This window comes from Chaetura pelagica, unplaced genomic scaffold (genome assembly GCF_000747805.2).
Source record: "Chaetura pelagica isolate M959 unplaced genomic scaffold, ChaPel_1.0 scaffold212, whole genome shotgun sequence".
Lineage (NCBI taxonomy): Eukaryota > Metazoa > Chordata > Aves > Apodiformes > Apodidae > Chaetura > Chaetura pelagica.
This window is the reverse complement of record NW_009952365.1, coordinates 277005-291550: the sequence shown is the minus strand read 5'-3', so window position 1 is coordinate 291550 and position 14546 is coordinate 277005. Positions and strand designations below refer to the sequence as shown.

At 38.5% G+C, this 14546-nt stretch overlaps 1 protein-coding gene across 1 annotated transcript; it reads left to right on the top strand.

Moving 5' to 3' along the window:
- Window positions 1-1006: 1006 nt before the first annotated feature.
- TM2D1 (TM2 domain containing 1) lies at window positions 1007-12624 on the top strand. The gene is made up of 5 exons (XM_010007956.1): window positions 1007-1076; window positions 3362-3470; window positions 7852-7943; window positions 11265-11338; window positions 12514-12624. The coding sequence occupies exons 1-5, from the start codon at window positions 1007-1009 to the stop codon at window positions 12622-12624; spliced, it is 456 nt and encodes a 151-aa protein (XP_010006258.1).
- Window positions 12625-14546: the final 1922 nt, after the last annotated feature.

Here is a 14546-nt window from a genome sequence, read left to right as displayed (position 1 = left end):
GGCCCCTCGGGTGGAGGGGATGGGGGAGCGGAGGGCGTGAGGTACCTGGCAGGGAGGGGTCCCTCGGGTGTCAGGGAAAGGCTCAGGTCAGGAGCCCCGAGGGGTCTGGGCTGGAAGGAGCGGGAGAGGGAACGTCTGCAGCAGCGTGGGCCTCTTTTTTGGGGTGGTGCGGCCTGTATGCAGGCTTGTGGGATCGCTTTCAAAGAGAAAACCCCATGGGGCGAGAAACCCTTCTCCCCCGCCCCTCCACCTTCTCGGTTTTGTTGGGTTTTTTTGCAAGACAGCCGAGGGAGACGCGGTGGCTCTGGAAAATACTGGGTCTTCCTCCCCACGGTCCGGAGGAGCAGGACGCAGGTGCAGGACTCCAGTTGCGAGGCTCCTGCCTCTCCAAAGGCGCCTCAGGCCTTCCCCAGAAATTAGTTGTTGATGGTAGCTGACGGATATTGATGGGGCTGCAGATCAAAAGTGTCAAGAAAGCAAATCTTTTAAAAAAGTTAACTCTTCTCCTGCTTGGCTGTGGGGAGTTCAGACCTCTGGAAATATGTTCCTGCTCAGGTTTTTTCGAGTTCAGAGTCCTGAAGTTCCAGATGTTCATTTTGAGGTGTTCTTTGAATTTTGTATGTTACTGTAGATTTAATCTTTTCAACCAAATGCCTCCATTTAAAGTTACTCTGGAAACTGAAATAGGAAGACTAGATTAGGTGTGCTACCTTGTTGCCTTCAAATACAGAGGTCGTGACTGATAAATATTGTAGTTCCTTTAGGTAGTGCTGACTGCAGCACTAATTAAACACAGAGCTTATGTGATATATATTGGTGTATTAAATCGGATTAGCAGTTTTTCTGTATAGTAATGTGCTCTTCCTATTTTGGGGGATGGGTAGGAAGTAAAAGTGACATCAAGTTGCATCTTAAGTCCTCAGGGTTTAGAGAGGGTGGAATAAATGAGTTAAACCTTTTGTAGTGTTTCAAATAAAAATTTTTTTCCTCAATTACCTGAACATATATGTGCGATGAGCCCAAAATAGACAATAGTACACAAGAACCAATGAATTGTACAAATCACACAGCATATGGTAAGGATTTCTAACTTCCAACAGATATTGACAGTAGCTACATTTTCCAAGGAAGTGTTCAATTTATGCATTTGTGTGTCTGCTAGATGAGCTTTATAAAACGTGGGATTAACAGTATAATTAGTATGAAACCCTAAAACACTTGTGTGGATTGGATGCTTTACTAAAAATTAATAAACACATTGTCTCTGATTGGTACGTTTGTAAGTGAGGCCTCTGGTAAATCTCTTCCATGTATATTATATCTTCTAGGCTCTGTCCTGTGCTATTGTGATTAAAACAAACAATTTCTGTCTTGCTGATTTTTCATATAATTATTAGCAGAATTGACATGTGACATGACAGCCTTCAAAATCTTCTATTTAAAAAAAAAATAATTAAGGAAGCATGGTTCCTTCCATCATCAGGAGTGTTTGGGGCCATGAGGCTCTGGTTTGAAAGCCCTTATTTCAAAGTGAAGTTCTGATGTACTTTGAAGCACAACAGAAAAATGCGAAAGTTGATCACTTGGTTAACTACATATCTTTAGCTTTTCTGATGTTTTCAGACATTGAAATAAATAGCCTCTGTGCTAGCCAATGGCACAATGGTTTTGCTTTCTTTGCAGTCATGTTTAAAATACGTGTGAGTGCTTCTTGTCTTTCTTATTTTGTTTTCCATAAATGTTGAATAATTTTCTTCACTGGGATGCTTGGGGATAGTGAAGGTTTTCCAAGTACTTCAGCAGCTGGATGAAAATACCGTCCAAAATGGATTATTTTTTAAGTTATTTAGCCATTTACATAATTTATGACATCATGTCCCTGATTATTAATGTCCAGTCAGTGAGCAAAAAGAATATTCTGGAGTTTGGGATTGATCACAACTCAAATTGTTAGTTGTCTGACAGTTACCAGGTGATGGTATTTAATACACTATATATTTGAACAGGAGATAAGCTTCAGAGAGGGGAAAGCTGCTAAATTAATTAATGTTGTTTTCTGTGCCTATATTGAATATTTTACACACATTGCAGTTTTTAGATTGTTGCCGCAGTATTTGAGTCACTTCCTATTTCAGTATTGTCTAAGTAATACAAAAGTTGAACCTTCTGGATCATGCTTGAAGCACGACCATTTTTAAACATCTTTCTGGGATCCATCACCCAAACAAATTCGGGTTTAATTCAAAGCATCCAAGTAGCCTCATTGAGTAGCAGATTTCAAGTCTTACTGGCGTGACATTGACAGGAAACCTGTGGTCTTTCCTATATCAATATATTTAAACTGCTGTGGGTTTCTTCTAAATAAAGAAAGCACTGCTTGCTTTGCTTAATGTTTTTTGCAAGAAAAACCTGTCGGTTTTTTCTGATTGTCTTAGATTAGGCACAGTGATGAGTAACATCCATGTAGGACTTTATAGCAGTTAAGTCCAGACATAGCTCATATGTTTTGGTCGTTACTGATATTATGGATACTGATGGTCTGAATTTCTGTTTTGGTTTGGTTTTTGGTCCCTATATAATATGGATAGATATTAAATAATCCAAGTCCCAGTCTTCTTGCCTGTCAGAGTGATTAGGAAGTCTGAAAGAAATGTTGAACCCATCTTGCTGTTTTGTTGGACCCAACCAACAAGACTCAACAAATACTGAAAACTGATAGAAAGTAGTAAAGGACTAGAATTTTCCCCTTAAAACAACAGCCTTCTCATTAGAGAGTGACTAATATTCTGGTAATACATTTCAGACTTTAAGTAGATATCACTTCTTGCTGTGATTTCAACTTTGTTTCTCCTAAGAGTCAAGCTTCAGTTTAGAATAAAATAATAATTTGGGTTGAAAAAGACCTCAGGAAATCATATAGTCCAACCTCCTGCTCAAAGCAGTGTTGACAACTGAATTCAGACCAGGTTGATCAGGCTTTGGTGCAGTCAGATCTTGAAAACCTCCAAGGGTGGTGATGGCACCACCTCTTTGGGCATCTTGTTCCGATATTTGGCTGTTCCCATGATGAAAATGTTTTTTGTATGTCAGGTTCAGATTTCCTATTGACTCATAATGGAGCCAGGATCGAAATTAAAACAGGATTAGAGTTTGTATATTTTGCTTAATATGGGTAATGGGAAAAGACAAGGTAGTCACAGGACTGGCTTAAAAACTACATTTTTAAAAGTGTATACTGTGCTTTGTATCAAGACTGTTGCACAGGAGAACCTAATTGGTTTATTTCACATGTGTCTTGTCAGAAAAATGCTGCAGTACCCTCTTGGTTACTGCTTAATTTAAGATAATTTTTTCTCCTCAGTTCAGTGTCTGCCAGCACCAAATATAACTTGCAAAGATCATCTTGGCATAGAAAAAGTCTTTACAGGACGTGAAGTTGGATTTTTCAAGCCTATTGCATGTCGCAATGTGTAAGTACACGCCTCTTTTTGGCATAATTTTTCTTTGTATTCTACATGCAATTTTTTTTCTAAAATTGTGTGATGTGTTCTCAGAAGGAAAAGGAGAAGTAAGGTAGAATCATACATGTTGCCCAGTACTTAATTGTCTAAAATGTGCATGTTTATAAGTAAATCTTTCTCTGCCATGAGCATATTTTTCTTTGTTATGTTGGTGTATTTTCCCTTTGCTTTACTTAAAGTACTTTGCCCTGGCAACAGTTTGCCCCAAATGCCAAGGCTACATTTCACATATGCTTGAAATCTGCACAGCTCCTAGAGGAGCTGTCTGGGGACACCTCTCCCTCTCTTCCCCTGACATACCCTGCTGATTACAGGGGACTGAGCTGGGCTTGAACTAACTTGGCTCAGCTCCCCAGTTGGAGTCACAGAACAGTCACTTGAGGTGCTTGTGCCAGCACAAGGAGGAGGGCAGCTCAAGGAGAAGAGTGGAGAAAGGAGAGCTGGGCTGCTCTGTTCTGTGGCAGTGCTGGTTCATGGCACTTTAAAGAGTAGCTGCAGCTAAAGTTGTACTATTCTTGAGTAGTGGGGGAGTTTAAGCCTCTTTCCAGTTCAAAAACATCTCTTTTAGAGGAACCATTGTCTATTTTTAAACACCGTTTGTATTTAATCAAGTCCTCTGTGTCTTTTAAGAGCCCATTTCTGAAACATGAAAATGATGGACCTAGTTTTTCTAAAGCACGTTGTGAGCAATGGAGAGCTCTGGATACCAATAAATGTTCCGACTGGCCAGTGCTAATGATCAGTGAACACCTGTCAGTACCATTTGTTTCTCCTTTTTGTGGGATTCATGCAGGAGCCTTTTTCTTTTGTCCTACTGGAGTCTTTAGAAATTAAAGCACCAGTAATATTCCCCGGGTATTCCTTATCACACTAGTGGGCAAATAACTCTGATCTGATGCTTACTGCTCAATAATTTGCCTAACTCAGAAGTACAGCTCTGCCTCTTAGTTTCATAAATATTTTCTCTGTGTTTAGTCTTCTCAACAGTCAAAGCTCAGCAAATTGAAGAAAACATATTATTACATCTAATCAAATTTAAATGCTAGCAAACTAGACTTCAGTCACATTTTTGTCCAGAAACAATTGTGTTTCAGTCCCATCTGTGGTGGGGACTGAGAATAAGATGAGCTGTACTAGTTTAATCAAATTGTTTCCTCTTTGGAGTAGACAGTAATTCTTATGTTTGGAGTTTTTTGTTTATGTGTATTTTTGGTGTAATGTATTTTCTGGAAATGTTTTTTAAATGTAGTGTTTCTTTACATTTATGAATAACAAAACCAAATCTATATAGACAGAAGAATGTTATCCTTTTTATGATGTGTGTTCCTTGATTGTGACTATTATTTATGATGAAATAATCAACGGTTATGCTATCAAAAGGACTTGCTGGGGCTTTTCCAGTCCATGACTGCTAGTAAGGCAGAAAGGGTAGAGGACCCTTTGTGGGCTGGCTGAAAACTCTAGTAAAATACAACAGTGAATGTGGAAAGAGTTATGCAAGCCTGCCCTTGATAAAGCCCCAAAGCCAGTTAAAAATGGCAGCAAGATTAATACTACCATCCTTCATATGTACACTTATTTAAAAAGTGGTCTAATCACTAATCGTTATATGAGCCTTTTATGAGGCATTTTGAATGTTACCTATGTGTTAGAAAGATGATTTTAAGCAGGAATCTTTAGCTTGATATTACAAGAGCCTGCCCTTTCTACTGCTACTGCTTTTTGGAGATTTTTCCAGCATTTTATCTGAGTTTTGATGGAAAATGTAACTGTCTTTTGGTAGAAATAACTGCACATCATTTAATCAGAAAACTGGTTGAGAAGGAGTCTTCTTGTACCAGGATTGTCCTATTTTAGGGACAGCAATTTAATCTAAAGCCCTAGCTTTTGGGAGGGGCAAATCAGCAAGTTGTCCTTAGCCAAAACTATAATATAACAACAGTCCAGGTAACAGTTCTGGGATCCAGTTATTTTAGAACAAGACCAGGAGATGTTCTATGTTTGGATAAGTGGATGTGTTCAAGTTTAGGGGAAAGCTGGTAAGTGCTGATAAGGTTGCTCCAGCAAAGAACTCCTACGAGTCAGGATTGCTTTGGTTTGGCAAAGCCAAATGATGTTCTGGAGGTAGATTTTTTGCCAAATTCCAGAATTCCCGAAGTTGATACTCTGCTATGTGTTTTGCTTAATACATGTGGGCCCTGATTCTGAAGACTTGACACGTCCATTGCTCAGGTATTTCCATTCTAAGCAAGGAGTCCATCAGATGGTAGCCTCTGAAGTTCAGTGTGGACAGGTCTTTGAGCAGTGCTAGGAAACTCTGAAAGAACACGGAAAGCACTGTGACCTGCAGCAGTACCTGCATGTCATCAGCTGATGTGGAAGAGTGGGAAGAAGTTTTTAATATGGCAGCTGGCAAAGATGTATGAAGGAAAAAAAAGTAGAAACTCCTTTAGGTGCCTGGGATGCATTATTATTATGTTGGTTGAGTCTTCAGTGTATATATTTATCTCTGAGTGAGTAAGGCAAAGGAAACACTAGAGTGGACGCAGCCTTGTTGCAATGTTGACATGTTTCCATCTCCTCTTAGATTTCTTCTGCCTGTCACTTTGATGCTGATTAGATCACAGAGTTCTCTGCTTTTAAAAGCATCTCGATGCATAGGCCCGTGCTCAATTTGTTCCTGCTTTTGTTCTCAAACTGAATTGTGTTCCCACGTTTTATGTAAGAGCTCTTTTTATGCTTTAGTGTCCTTGGAGGGTTGCTGGCACTTTGTAGTTGATACACAATTTCCAACAGTTTACTTCAACTTTTAAATAAAACCATTGTTGTTCTTTACAGTGAAAAAAAAAGACAGTTCTAAAGATGATAATTTATGTTACATTAGGTTTCAAGAAAGCCCAGTATGTTCTGTGTTGCTAATAGATGCTAAGTAACAAATATTGAGGTAAAAGTCATGATTTAATCAGTTAATGTTGCCATTAAGTTTTAAAGTCAGTAAATCTAGATGATAAGCAAAAAGGTAGATCTTTATTTGGCATTGAAAGTGCTTAATAAAGGTGCTTGGACCTTTCTTAGCTGCTCTCTTTGTGAAACTTATGTTTTATTCAACTGTCAACCAAGAGTTTAATTTGGGCTTATTAAGTAATTGCTGGCACATAGTAGTGCACGTAGCCAAACAGTGAATTATTGAATATTTTTTCAGTTCTAATTCCATTTAGGTTTGCTTTTCTGTTGAGCAGCTAGCTGCTGGCTGATGCAGCAGAGGATGCAGCAGGTCCCAGGATTGATAGCTGTATGTTTCTAGCTCCCTTATTAGTGTTAAGTTCACATGAGCAATGACTTAAAGTTACAGGTGGTTGAGGTGGCCACATCACTCCAGCTGTTGGCAAGAAGTGCCAGCACTTGGCAGAAAGGGTAACTAAACACTGGCACAGGCTGCCCAAGGAGGTGGTTGAATCATCATCCTTGGAGGTGTTTAAAAGATGTATAGACGTGTTGGGGAGTGACATGGTTTAAGCACTGGACTTTGTCGAGCTGGATTAATGGTAGAGTTAAGTTATGATTGGACTTGATGCTCTTGAACGTCTTTTCCAACCAGAATGATTATATGATTCTGCAAAGAATGGTGCCAATTAGTATAAATCTGCAAAAGTCTGTTGTACCTGTGTATTTTGTATGACTGTGGGATACTTAACTTTCAGGTACCTCTCTACCACTGTGCATCTTTCTACCATCAACAGTTCTTTTCATGTGTGAGTTTGTGCTTTTAGAGTGTAAGAAATGGATACATGACTTACCCTTTTTGTTGATTCCTTTCTGTAGCTTCTTCAACCAGTGGCCATGGTTCATTTCTCTTTCAGATCTCATTGCAGTTACTGTCTCTGCTGGCATCTCATCTGTCTATCCTGTTCCTCTCAATTTGGCTGTGTGTGAGACTAATGCCTACAGACAGTGTGCACACACCTCTTAGCTTTCTACAGCTGTCTTAGTAGGGCTGAACTCTCAGGAAGTGCTCTGTAAAACTGGGGTTGTATCAGCAACTGAATTTTGTCTCTCTTGATGAGAAATGATGATTTAGTTTCAGAAGAATATGTATTCTGCAAGAGCATACTTGAGTTGCAACAGCTGAGGTTGCTTTTAGAGGAAGCCTACCCACTTTGAAAGCTTAACATTATCAATTCTGTGTCCATAATTGAAGATAAATAACAAGTCTGTGGGTTTCATTTTAAAACCGAAGCATCAGGCAAATGAGTCACTACTTTAATTCTTAGAATTATGAGTGAATATTTTTTTTGCAGTCGTTGTCTACATTACTTCTTTCTCTTGTCAGAAATGGATACTCCTACAAAGTGGCAGTAGCGCTGTCCTTATTTCTTGGATGGTTGGGAGCAGATAGATTTTATCTAGGCTATCCTGCTTTAGGTAAGTTTATTTATTTTAATTTGAGGTAAAGCTTATTGTTAGGACTGAGTTTTCTGTGTATACTTATATTTTGAGTAATGAAGGCTGACAGTCACAGTTCTAATATTCCCAACTAGAATTATTGTCAAGTAAGATAAAATCCTGCTATTCTGTTGGAGTGGTGACAAATTGATGTTTACCCCAGCATTCTTTTTGAGGCACTGAAACTGAAGTGGCTTTGACTTGTGTGCCAGCTACTTAAATGATACTTAATTTTACCAGGAAAATACTGGACAAAGTTTACATTAAACTTAGTGTTTTGGGATATGGAATTTATTCTGGCAAATGCATACCTTCAAGATATCTTATAGTATTAAAACTGTTCTGCAAAAGCTAAGGCGTTTAATGACACCTACCTCTGGTTAGTGTTTTTAGGACCTGATTCCCAGGGTGATGGTGTCATAGGCTTTTAAATAATGGAAATACTTGACTATGTTAGAACTGCTTTTACTGGCTTTGTTTCTCAGCTGGACAAATAGAGTTAATTTAAGTCTAGATAGCATGGAACAATGAATTGGAAAAAGCTATATATGTTACTGTCACTTCAGCTAGGAACTCTGAGTTTCTGCCCATTAAATGCAAACGCGCTTTTTTTGTAATAACATATTTTCCTTGATAATTTGGTGTTAACTTCTGTGTCTTTTTTCCCTGAGATTCTATTATTAGCACTTGACTGTCTGTCTGTTTCACAAAATGGTACTTTTTTGGAAGTGGCTAATAATGTGCATTTTTTTGTTATACCATTGGATTTGGAATAATAATTTGCAGTAATTACTTTGTATTATGTTGTAATAATATAGATTTATAAATCCCCCATTCTTATCTAGGAATTTTTAATAGCTCATGCTTGTTAACCCTGCTGGAATATACTATATCCAGTAACCAAGGCTAAAAGACTTAAAATAAAAATCTTAAAGTAAAGTTTTCAAGATTTTGAAAGGTAAAGAAGACAAAAGCAAATAGGTAAGAGTAGAAAAGAGAAGAAAAAAGTAAAAATCAATACAATCAATGCATTGGATTCTTTGACAGTGCTTGGTTGAGGTTTTTCAAGGTCATCCATGTCTTGGCAAAAAATGGGTAAGAAAGGTAATAGAATTGAAATCTGTTCTGCAAGCATAATGAGGCCTGTAAATGCTCTTTGGTTTATTTTTTTTTCCTTCTCTGTTGCTTAAAGAGCACAAAAATACAAACAAGCTATTGACTATGAAGGAATCAGGAATGCAACCTCTTCCTCTCCCTCACACTGTGAACTAAACGATCAGTTGCTATGGTGTAAGAGCACTGTTTTTTCCCTCCATGCTTTAGAGCAGTTTATTTTCTCAGTGTGATCTGCTTGAGGGGAGGGAAGTGAGGAGGAAGAAAAAAATTTAACTTTATGCTGCACTCCAGAAATATATGCCAGGTACAGGAACAGTTTTTGTATATCCAGTAGCTTAATGGTGCAGTCGGTTCCTCAAGGAGCTGCTGCTGGAACCAGCAATGGGAAGAGAACTGCTGGGTTCCTGAAACGCCATCTGGCAATAAGGTTCAGGACCAGAGCTTGAGAGGAGATGGTATGAAGTGCATCCCAAATAAATATTCTGAATGACTAAACTCTGTGCAGGTAATAACAAAGCAGACTGTTCACCAGAGTCTGACGTAATTTAATCATCTTAGCTGTTGTTTCCCAAGGCTGGCATTTCTTTAGCTGTCTGTTCCCCTTACATTTTGTTATACTACTGCCAGTACTGTTAGCCAGGCTGTGTCTGGCTGCTGCAAGTCTCAGCCACTGGGAACAAATTGTTTTAAACAATGATATACTTGGTTTTTGCACATGTAAGGGGCACTTTAGTTGTGATATGCACATTGGCTTTTCTTCTGATAAACTGAATGACAATCCTGCTACTACTCTTTCATCTTTTTGGTTGTTAGGTGTTTTTCCCTGTCTCTCTGACTACTGTGATGTTCCATAGAGAGATTATAAACTGTTGCCTGGAGTTTATAAATCAGGCTAGTTTCATCTTGTCAGCTGTGGGAGCTACACCCAGACAATGGGCTGCTCTCCCTGCAGCTGCAGGCACTTCCTCCTCTGCTCTCCTCCATGTGCAGCCTCCTGAACAGGGCATGGGGGAGAACAGGTGGTATGTGGGACAGGTTGCTGCTTCTGAGGGAGGTGGGGAGCACAAAGGAGGAGGTGAAGGACAGGAGAGCATCAGGTGTTTGGCTGAGTGCAGGCTCATCCTTTGGGAAGCAGCTGCCTGGTTTTACTGGCAGGTTCTGTGCAGCACAGCTCGACTTTTGGGGAAGAGCTGCTCTGGGATGCCACACTGGCTGATGTCACCAACCTGCTGCTCTCTTGCCTCAGAAGCATGCTGGCCCCTGTAAGCACAGTAAGGATATGTTTTTTAGCAGGGAACTGTTTTCCCTGTACAACATAACCTACAACTTACTTAGATGCAACAGATACACTTTCTTCTTCATCCTGTCTATGCCTGGGTAAAGGCACACAAGTCTTCACAAGGAGTATCTCATTCTCAAAATAACCTAGATGTTCATCTAGCTCAGCAGAAGTGTTGCAATATAGATAGTACTCATTGCATTATATTAATTGTTCAAGAAACTACTGGTATTAAAACAATATAAAAATTCTAACACAGCCTCCTTCTGAAGGCATTTTCCAAACTAAGTCTGCCTTACATGGCAACTTCCAATGAAACATTTATCTAGTTGCTGTTCCCATAGATTTTCTATTAATCTTTCATTTATTCGTATAAAACCCAACATTTTTGCATACCAGTTAAAAAGTGTTTATATATATATGTATGTTTATATTGAAAATAAATTCCTGTTTCAGCAAAAATATAAAAATGGTACAAAGGATGGTTGTCCAAAGTAATGTGTTATAAAAATCAAATCAGTATGTGCTGCAACTCAGAAGGTGGTAGAAAGTCTGTTTCTATTCATAAGTAAATTTTGCAGCCCCAGCTGTGATTTTTTCTCTATGTGCCTCAATCAGAGAAAGGATAATTTCCAGTGACTTATCAACTTTTGCCTTTCCTTGTTTAAGAATATTTGTTAAAAAAAAAAGTTAATATTTAGCATATTTGAAGTGTACTCAGGATGTTAGAAATATTAATAATTCCTGATAAATGAAGTTCTTTAACTTTAGGGCTGTTTCTGTGTGTGTGTGTGTATAAATATTGTGGGATGTGGAGAGAGTTGGGATGTGATTGCCACCAGAAACCCATGAACTTCATAGTGACTGGCTTAAAGCTACAATTAAATTTTATTTTCCCTTTTTAGGTTTGTTAAAATTCTGCACTGTAGGATTTTGTGGAATTGGTAGCCTAATTGATTTCATACTTATCTCAATGCAGGTAAGTCAGTTTCAAAACAAGATACAACTGTGTTTCCAAAGCTTTGATTTGATTCCTAATTCTTTGTTAGCATTCTAGTCTTGAGAACCTTTATGCATTGAAAAACCAAGGCCTTTATTTTAGCTCTGTAGATTGATGTTGTAATCAATATATTGGTTGTTTGAATTAAAAATTCTATTAGCCATCTATAAATACATGTAATTAATACCTTGGAAGCGATGGCACCATAAATTCACTTTGTCAAAACCTGTGAGCTCTTTATGGGATGCAGTGTTGGACTTTGCATGAGATGTCCTGGTGTTCCTAGAATCCTGAAGTTCTGCATTTGCTTTATGCTGCTGGAGCCCATCATCTGGGCTGTCCATGCAGTGTGCAGGAGAGGAGACATTGCCAGTTCTTTTCTTCCTTTTCTCCTCCAAATACAAGTCCTGTGTCACCTTAGAGCTGTGGCTGGGGTGACGTCTTGTGACATCATGAAACTTCCAAATTGTCTTATTCTACAGTGCAGCCATTTAGCATGAATTACAAATGGCCAATGATGAACTTAAAGCACACTGTGGATATGGAAATAATTTATATGGGTTTATAGAAAAATACCATCTTTGTGTATACATCTTTTAAAGCATATGCATTCTCAAATTCCTTTCTATGCTGTTTAAGTGGTCTTGCCTCAGATCACTTACAGACACAGTTGAGAGTACCTTTCATGTCTCCTTATTCATCTCCCTGGTGACCCCACATCAATTTAGCATTTCCAGAACAAAAAAGCCATGATCTTCTCTCCTTCTCTCCACTCCTTACCTGCACACTATTTCAAAGATATTTGTCATCAAGCTAATTCTCTCCTGCCTACCCTCCTTTGTTGAAGAAAAGTGGTTTGGAGCCCACTCATTTGTTAGCCTGATTTTTTTGCCTCAAATCCTTTTCAGCTTAACCCAGTACCAGCACCTGGCTCTGCAATTTGGTTGATTAGAAGCCCCAGGGAAATGTACCTTCTGAGACAGCGCTCGCTACAATAGTTAAACTACAGCATAACTTCAAAATAAATCTAGTTTCTGTTTGACTAATTAAGCATGACTAATTTTATGATGGGAAAATTAGCAGTAATTGAGACATATGCACAAAGTGTATATTTCACTTCATGTTGAAAAGCCTTGATTCTTTCCCCCACATAGATCGTCGGACCTTCCGATGGCTCCAGCTACATCATAGATTACTATGGAGCAAGGCTGACCCGGCTTACTATTACCAATGCAACCTTCAGGAAAATGCAGACCTACCCTTAACCCTGGCTGTAAGTGTCACAAATGCATAGGTGCATTTTATTTTTACAGACAGAGCCAGTCGTCTACTGAAATTGCTGATGACTAATTAATAACACTTCATCAGAACGGAATGTTAAATGTACGTTGAACAAAGATGATCAAATACAAAAATTCATAAAGTGAGTTTCCCTTGAAGGTACCAGGTTTCTTTGTGACCGCTCTGTGAGCACAGTTTGTTGCTAAGTTGGGTATTTGTGAAATGTGCAGACTTCTGCAGTTTGCACTGGTGTTGTTTTGCATCTGTCAGTATAATTTAGGAGGTTACAGAGAGGTGGAGAAAGGGTTGTTCAGAACAGCTAGGCTGGTCTTTACTCCACTGAAACTGATAAAGTTTTAGCATGTGTGGGACAGGACTACACATGACAGTTTGTAAAGGAACTTCAATATCCCAAACCACAGAAACTGCCTTTCCTTCCAGTCAGTTAAAATTCAGGTGGCCCTAAGTCTTGTGCTGGTGTATCCTGTGAAATTCTGTCAATTAAAATCATTATTTCTGTAAAGCTTTAAGACAATTTTTGGGCAAGTTACAAAATCCGGTCAGTGCTGATCAACACTAGAATTATGGATGCATAAAAAAATAGATCTGCAGATGACACATCACAAAAAAGGGGGGTAGATGTTGGGGTACTCTGAGATTAGATTGGGAAATAATCATCCTGCTTATTGAGGGTAGATATTGGGATACTCTGAGATTAGATTGAGAAATAATCATCCTGCTTATTTTGACTTTTCTTTTTCCCTCCCTTGCAACTATCCATAGTGAAATAAATTCCTTCTTTTTCTGAAAAGAAATTGGTGTGTGTGGTTTACAGCTACAGAATGTCCAAAAAGTGAATTTGTAAAGGTTCTTACTTTAAATCAGTTGTGCTTCAGTGAAATAAATTCTGTGTCCTTCAAAGTTATTTGGCCACAATCTTTAGGACAACCAAGATTTATGAAAATGTTCCTTTAAAGAGCAGCATATACACACAGAGGCAGAAAACATGTCAACAGAATCTTCATGTTATTTGACCAATCTTAAACATTCCCTTCACCTTCTAATGAAAACCAGCAGTAACTGAGTGAGAAACTCATGTGATACAAACTTTAGTGTAGATTTTTTTCAAAAATTTGGGCTACTATTTTGCTTTTCAGAGGAAACTTTCAGAAAGTTATTAACGTGTCAACAAATGGTATATTTAAGGGAATGATAGAAAAATGGGATTCCTGAATGGATTTTCAAAAGTGTAGTTTGTGTTTTTTAGTCTCTTAAATGTACATTGACTGGTGCACAGAACAGAGGTCCTGTTTTCTTCCAAAACAGTGTAACCTGTCATGTCACTTAATGAGAACAAACCATAAGGAGTATTTTGTGCTTAACATTAGTTCTTTCCTTCACGCAAGCAAGGCATCATTTTGGGACACTTGTTAACGTGTGTTTTACTTGGTTTATGTGGGTTCACTGAGAGAAGAACACTGTTAGCTTCCTTCACTTGCCTGATATTTGTTGCCTCTCCCTTTTGTCTTCCTTTCACTGAATGCTCTTTGTGCATGTCAGTTTTGTTTCCTGAAATACTTTCAAATACAGACAGGAAGTGGATGGAAAAGAAATGTTTGAATCAAATAAAATCCCATGGCTAAGATCATCCTGTGGACTTGCCTGCTTTTTGTTTTTTAACCTTGAAGCTGATAATATGGTTGTGAAAAGAGGAAAATACCATGGACATTATAATAAAAAAACAGACTTGGGCAACTCATCACACTAGATTTCATTCTAACATGTGCCTCCATGTGTACAAGTAGCAGAGGGCTTGACTTAATCCATCTTGTGCAAACCATCTTCAGCAATCCATCTTGTGCTTCATTATCCATAAAAGAATACAGGAGCTTTTTTGTGTGACTCA

What these genes read in the sequence shown, in the direction of transcription:
- TM2D1 (XM_010007956.1), top strand. Translation starts at nt 1,007, where the DNA reads ATGTGCGATGAGCCCAAAATAGACAATAGTACACAAGAACCAATGAAT. An exon ending in CCTATTGCATGTCGCAATGT is followed by an intron (nt 3,471 to 7,851) that starts GTAAGTACACGC and finishes TTCTCTTGTCAG; the next exon opens with AAATGGATACTCCTACAAAG. An exon ending in TCATACTTATCTCAATGCAG is followed by an intron (nt 11,339 to 12,513) that starts GTAAGTCAGTTT and finishes TCCCCCACATAG; the next exon opens with ATCGTCGGACCTTCCGATGG.